The sequence below is a fragment of the Diaphorina citri genome, unplaced genomic scaffold (assembly GCF_000475195.1).
Source record: "Diaphorina citri unplaced genomic scaffold, Diaci psyllid genome assembly version 1.1 scaffold60072, whole genome shotgun sequence".
NCBI lineage: Eukaryota > Metazoa > Arthropoda > Insecta > Hemiptera > Psyllidae > Diaphorina > Diaphorina citri.
Window position 1 is genome coordinate 3,042 of NW_007437354.1, and position 7,483 is coordinate 10,524.

Here is a 7,483-nt window from a genome sequence, read left to right on the forward strand (position 1 = left end):
GAGTAGGAGGGGAGGGGGATGGGGGGAGGAAGAGAGGAGGGAGAGAGAGAGAGAGAGAGAGAGATATGTAGGTAGGTAAACATAGTAAACGAAAAATGTATTTTTAATAATTACACATACTTACCTACATAATAATTATTTACAATTTACATATGTAGGTCTTTTGACGATATGATCTTTATAAATAAATTTATTGAAAGTGTAGATATCGTTACTGACATATTCGACAAAAATCTTGTTAAAAAGACACCCCAAAATAACTCCAGTCTAAATTTGACGAGCAAAACAGAAATATCTTGACAAGCAAACATGTTTACAACATAATTTTATCAATAAAGAGTTGCTCCATCTCAATTGAACTGTTATCAAGTTATCATAATGGGACATGCTCTCAAACTCAGTCCTCAAGATGAGGTCTGGACAGGCTATGAGACAAATGAGACATTTTTTATTATTAGTTATTAGTGTAACATACCGATGTTGTATACATTCATGTTTGAACTTTATGTACAATAAAAACTGAAATTCTACCAAATTTGCTAAAATAGCAAAATTTTCCATTGAAAATATTTAACTTCACATCCATCATAAAACCATTAGGTTATACCCAGAATAAAATAAATACTCTTTTTTTACGTCCCTCTGTTATACCACATCCATCTTCCACATTCACATCCGCTATGGTACTTTACAGTTACCATTAAACCCATCCATTCATCTTCTCCACCTCCTCTTCCTAAAACTTCTCTTTTTTTCTCTCTTCCTCTTTCTACCCCCCCTTCTCAAATTCCTTCTACTCCATTTGTTTCCTCCTCTTCTTCCTTCTTCTTCCTTCTTCTTCTTCTTCTTCTTCTTCTTCTTCTTCTTCTTCTAGACGTATAGTACATTTCTTACTTCTCTTCCTTTTTTCCTCTTCCTCTTTCTCCCTCAGATCTCCTTTTCTATTCGTTTTTCTCCAAATTTTCCTTCTCCTTCTTCCTACAGTATTCAGTTCCTCCTTCTCTTTCACCTTCTAAAACTTCACCTCCACTACGGTCAAATCAGTCATCCAGTAAACAAACACACAACAGGTAAAAAAGAAGGAGGCGATGGTGGAGGAACAGAGGAGAAGACGAAGGTGAATGATGAGAGAGTGGAGAAGAAACCTAAGGCGCTGGAGAAGGAAGAAAGGGAGGTGAAAATGGAAGGGAAGGAGATGAAAGAGGAAGAGGAGGACAAGGATGTGGTGGAGAAGAAGAGGAAGAGGTATCTCAGAGTGTCCGGTGGAAAAGATAAAGATTCAAGATGTCAAGTGAGGTAAGGAGGTGAAGGTAAAAGTTTGTACCGATATCAGCAAAGTCAGGCGACGAACTAAGGAGTCCTTATTTACAAACTTATAAGGAGTCACATCACGTCAGTAGAAGTCATGGGGAGTCGAAAAGATGTAGTTCAAAGTTTTCCCACATAATATTGTAGGTAATCTCGTTCATGATTCACGTGACGTGAAAGTAGTGTGACTGTCCTGAACGAAATTGGTGATTCTCATGATTTTTTTTTATTATCTCAGAAAAAACTATGAAAATTAAAAAAAATATTGAGACTATAACGAAGAAAATGCGTTCACTAGATCGTGAGATACAGCTCTCGGAACATGAGAGTCTCAAGCCCGCCGATATCATACCTAGCGACAACACTGTACTCCTGTGATGACGTCATCTACCAATATCGTACGACGCGCTGTGGGCTTATTACCATAGGGATTTGGGTTAGGGGCTCAAATAGATCGAATAGGTACCTATCTACGCATTTTGTTATCACTATTTTTCAATATCAGCTTAGGTACTTATACCTATTTTCAAATTTAGATATTTTCATTCCATTTTTTTTTATCATGCACTTATTCAAGTAGTTACTTTTTCGTACATGTACATTTTTTTTAAGGGGTTTGACAGAGTGAACTGTAACTGCTATGGTCTTATCGTCCCGAATTCGAAGAGAGAAGGAAGACAGGATAGGAGAAAGCCAGCCGTTTCCGAGAACGAACATTATCCCATCAGGATAAAATCCGCCCTGGGCGGGAATCGAACCCGCGGCCTAGCGCTTACAAGGCAGACGCACTACCAACTAAGCTAAGTAGGCTGGCACATTTATTTCGATCGAGAAGAATAATATGAATAGTATGATCTCCACATACCAAACATCCCTGCTCAAAGTTCCGCTTTATGTAAACACTACCTACGTAGGTACCTACCTATATGATAATAATAGTGCTTATTTTTACTGCTCGCATAGGACTGATAAGTCCCTTTACTCCAGCAGTAGGCTACTACTATTATTGTGGTCAAATTCTCAAATTATATTGAGGATAAAATTCCATACCTCGGCTGGGATTGAACCCACGCCCTCCTGTTTACCAGGCGAGCGCCTTGACCACTACACCACCGAGGTAGGAATGTGGCCTTGAGTTAGATCAACGGATGTATGGTAATGAATGTCCGATGTAAGATGTTAATTTTCTTACACTGACTTCCTTTTCCTTAGACATTGTACCGAGGTACGAGACATGTCTTGTTGGTTACTTCAAAGGCTTCAAAAGATTAAGAAAGGAGGCTTAAGATTTCCAAACAACCAAACAAATTTTCTTTTGGAAACCCATTCCATGGCTTTCAAGTAAGCTTTGAAATTTTAAGTTGGTTAAATTCGGTCAACATGGGACGAAACAGCTATTTCCTGCTTAGCGGTCATTGTGTGAACTTAGTGCTGCTCTCCATGATGTCCTGATGAATATTTATATTCAAAGAGACAAAACTAGACTTTCGGTTCAATTTTAGGTGATTCAGTAAATTTACTGTCAATTAAGCAGGAGAACCATCTACTAGGTAGTATAGTAATGTGCTTGAGTCCATTTCATAGACAGTTTCATTGTTTCCACTATTTCCGGTCCCTGTTTCGCCCATCAACCGGTTTGATTGACAGAAGTAGGACAGGATAGGAGAAAGGTAGCTGTTCCGAGAACGAACCACATTTCTTTAGGATAAAATCGCTTACAAGGCAGAGGCACTACCCTCCGAACTAACTAGGCTGTTTATTTTTGGTTCCCGGTCCCGAACTAACTTGGCTATTTATTTTAATTGGTTTCGTCTAGTTCTAGAAGATCAATTTCATTTTCCCCTCCAGGTTCTGAAGACAAGCGAATCATTGTTTGGGATGTTGTCAAGGGAGTGGCTCTCTCATCTCTACAACTACATCATCCAATCCTAGCTCTCGCCCTCACCACAGATCTCAGTAGAGCAGCAGTCCATCTGTTTGAGTCCTGGTATTTACCGGTAGTGTGCTTACATAATACACCGGCCACCTATGTCTCCATACCTGTCCATGTGCCAGCCAAAGAGATTGATGGTAAGAACGAGCGGGAGTCAACGAATTGAGTCCCATCGACTTAAAAAAAAAAAAAAAACGAGTTGAGTCCCGTACGAATAGTAAATGTATAATGTTACACAGAGAGTTTTCAGATCCAGAGTTTGAGAAATACTGGCCTGTGTAAACCAAATGCATGACGTTAAAACCCTTGACACTGTGTTCACTATGGTAAGATCGGCCATAATCAGGAAACATGAAATCAATTTTAGTAACTTCACTTGGTTTACGAGAAATAAACTTGAAAATGATTTACTCGTGTTTTGAACCTCATGTTAACGTTTTAAACTTTGGTCAATGATCATGCTTGAAGACTGTTCATTTTTTTAAGCATAGTCTCCGAACTTGTTCAGAAATTAACAAACACTTTAACATGAGATCGTAGACCAGGCTATCAGTTTGCCTCGTGCTTTCTTGTTCCAAATGTATTCAGAGGTCAAAAGTAAACAATTATGCGACACTAAGGACAATCAGAAAGTCTGTAGCTATTCTAATGAGGATTTGAATATCAAAACAGCGGCGCGTGGTAATTTGAATAACAAAATTAGTCTGGTCTAGACTCTAGATTTCGGCAATGTCAAGATCAAGGTTTTGTAAACCTTGAGCGTTTAGCAACATTGTTTGATAATTCTAGTAGCCCACTACTGGTACAAAAGAATCTCCAGAATCTTTAACACATTGAGCGCCAAGCCATTTTTACATGGGTGCTCGCTGGTACCCATGGAAAAAGTGGAAATTATCACGTGGTACCAGAAAATTTTTATGTCAATTTTAGATGTGTGAGGTGTAGAAAATAGATAAGTAATGTACACAAATTTTTCTTGTGTGATAAGTATTTTTGGAGATATTCAAATTTTTCTGTGACACTCATATATGGATTACCGGAACATCACCGAAAAAAAAGTTTGTGGTACACGTGACTCAAGGGTACCGTAATGCTCGGACGTTCCATGACAATCCACTCGTCATAAGAAATACATTGAATTGTAGCCCATCAGTGAGCTACACGTATCAGAAAGGAAGCAGTTCAAGTCACCCACATATGAGTTTCAAGTACCTTGTTAGCCTATGGGTGTTGCCCATATGTGAGTTTCATGTACCAGGTTGGACACGTCTGACACTCATAATATGAGTTACGTGGTGCTCAACGTGTTAATAAAATGAAACGGTAAAAAAGGAAATTAAAACAAAAGACATAAAAACTTGTCCGAAAATGGTTGAAACCTTTATGGTACTTCAACAATTAGGTATTTAAAAATTTAATTTAGATAAAATAATAATATCTTTATCAAGGCAATTTCAATCAATAGGTTTCTCCTGATGAACCTGATGTGATAGAATGAACACCTACCTTGTTCTGATGATGATGCCCTGGGTGGCATCAAGAGCTCACTAATTTAAATCATTCTAATCGGAATTGTCCTGATGAAGATGTCAGTATTATTTTGGTAATTATTCAAAAGCCATGAAATGAAAAAGAAAGCTCTTTTTTGTGTAACTGAACCCTATAATAACAATGGTGATTGCCCATTTGTGCCAGCTCTTTTTTGTAACAATTTTTCATTGTGATTTCTTCTGAATTAGTACTTAGGTACCAAAAATATCAAATATTTGAGGAAATGGGTATTGTCTTTCTAGCCATTATTTTATTATTCCTATTATTTTAATTTCATTGCTATGTCAATGTCCTTGTGGGAATCAACTGGTGGAACAATAATGCAGGTAATATCATGATTTGCAATAGGTACATGTATAGGTACCTACTTACCTACTTACTTAAGTACTTAATTGCTTAGGAGAACATTTTTTGAAAAAATCTTTTAGGGCTGTTCTCCTTGTCAAAGGTGTCTCTGTCTGTATCAGTGCCACCTAGATCACAAACAGTAACATAGGCCATGAGTTTGATTCCTGCCTGGCCAGATTTTATCCTGAATGGATAAGGTTTGTTCTCAGAACAGCTGGCTTTCTCCTATCTTGGGAGTCACAATTACCTCTATGAAACATGAAAAAAGAAAGAAAAAAAAAACATTCAGAGAAGGCTGTCAGAATAAATTTGTATAAAAATGCTACTTAACTGTTCAAAGTCCACATAGATACTTAGGTTAACCTACACAGATTTCCTATAACAAAAGATATGATACAAGTGCTTATAATAAGTACAGTACTGGCCCTGTGTCCCTCTGACACATTTCTAATCACAGTGCCTGGCTATGTGATTTAGTGACCATCACAGTCTAGTGCAGACTTGTCACATATTTGTTCTAGTTCACTGTACAAGGGAGACCAGAGACTAACACTTGACCAACAGACTTAGTGACCTACTTATATCTACATGGCAACAATTGATGAGGATTGACATTACCTTGCCTGATTAGCTAACTTGTGATAATCTATCCATTGGCTATTACCATTAGTCATTAAAATATTGGCTTGATGTTCTACCTACTTACTCCTTAATATTTACAAAGTTCTCTTTGATTCTCCTAAATCTTGAATAAAAGTTACATGTTTGATTTAAGTAGTCTATCAAGGAAGCATATGATAATATGATAGGAAATGATATAACATCAGGTTACTGAAGGTAGAAACACACTACTATCACGTCATGTGAGCTCACGTGACGTGATGTGTTTCTACCTTTATACTAACGAATTTCATGGAATTGGTAAATAAGGAGTGCTCCTTGAATTGTGTTTCAATTTCAAGATTTAATTTTAATGCATGCAATTTATTTCAATGATACTACTGGTATGCAATTTTTTACCGAATGATTTAAGTAATCCCAATTCACCCCCACCTGTCCAATTCACCCCCAGGTGGTCTACTGTCTCGACAAACTTTCCAAGTTACCCATCAGTGTTCAGTTGCTTCAAATCACCGGCATAGGGCGTACAGTTAATGAGCTGCGCAAATTTGAAGGCGTGATCAGCGAGAAGGCAAAAATTCTGGTGACTTCTTGGAAAGCTGTGGTGAAAGCAGAAGAGGACAAGGTAGCAGCTGCCGCCTCTGGCGAGGAACATTGTGGCTCTGATGTAGATGAGGCTGGTGAGTAGAAAAATCAACCTGAGTACCTACCTAAGTAAGTATTTCGAATAAAATATTGAAGATGAATGAAAAAACAGACTAAAATATTTATGAAAAAGTAAAAATAAATGAAATATGTAATGAGAGTCTACAATGCCACACCAACTAAAATCTGTATTTGATTTTTTTTTTACAGAGGTGAATGGGCACCATGATCTAAGCGTTGACAATTCATCTGCCAGTGATAACGAAGTCAATGCAAGCGAAGAGGAAGATGAAGAAAGAGAAGTGATAAACAACAAAGCTCATAGCGAATCTGAAGATGAAGATCTAGACAAAGAAAACGAACGCGAAGAAAGTGATGACGAATCTGAAGATGAAAGAGAAAGGAGGCTGAAATATGAAGAAGAAAAAAAAGCTTATGAGGAATATTTGAAAGCAAAACGGAAGAAAGCGCTCAATGGTCATCACAAGAATAATGAGAAAGTTGAGAAACATGATAAACTAGACAAACATGACGAGAAGAGAAAAAGTTCAGATCATAAGAATAATAAAAGTAGCAAATCCAGTGAATCGAGGAAAGACGATGGGAAAGAAGAGAAAAAGGAAAAAGAAAGTAAAGACAGGCATCGAGATAAAAGTAGAGAGAAACATGAGAGTAGTAAAGATAAGGACAAATATAAAAGTAGCAGTGATAAATCTAGTCGAGACAAATCTGAGAAGGATAGTGAAAGACATAAAGCCAGCAGTGACAAAACCAAAAGCAGCGATAAGGATAAAGACAGGCATAGTAAATCTAGTTCAAAAGAAAGTATCAACAAATATAGCGAGGAAATTAAAATTAAAAAAGAAAAAGTGGACGATGGCTACGAGAAATATGGTGACAAGAGAAATGGTGATAAAACCAGTGATAAAAGAAAAAATGATAAAAAAGAGAACGGTAGAATAGACGATAGTCGGAAAGATAAAGACAAAAACCATAGGGGGGACGAATCTAGAGACAAAAGTAGTAAAGACCATGACAAAAGCCGAGAGAAAAGCAAAAGCTCTTCCCACCATTCTT

The 7,483-nt window shown here is 37.4% G+C and overlaps 1 protein-coding gene across 1 annotated transcript in view; it reads left to right on the plus strand.

The window, feature by feature from the left end:
* The window catches only part of LOC103523943 (glutamic acid-rich protein-like), a gene marked incomplete at both ends in the record, with an annotated part of 10,516 nt that extends 3,037 nt beyond the window's left edge, over window positions 1-7,479 (plus strand). The window contains 5 exons of the mRNA XM_026833172.1: window positions 1,045-1,296; window positions 2,521-2,588; window positions 3,157-3,378; window positions 6,205-6,441; window positions 6,617-7,479. Coding sequence (XP_026688973.1) covers window positions 1,045-1,296; window positions 2,521-2,588; window positions 3,157-3,378; window positions 6,205-6,441; window positions 6,617-7,479 — 1,642 coding nt within the window. The remainder of the gene's footprint in view (window positions 1-1,044; window positions 1,297-2,520; window positions 2,589-3,156; window positions 3,379-6,204; window positions 6,442-6,616) is intronic.
* Window positions 7,480-7,483: the final 4 nt, after the last annotated feature.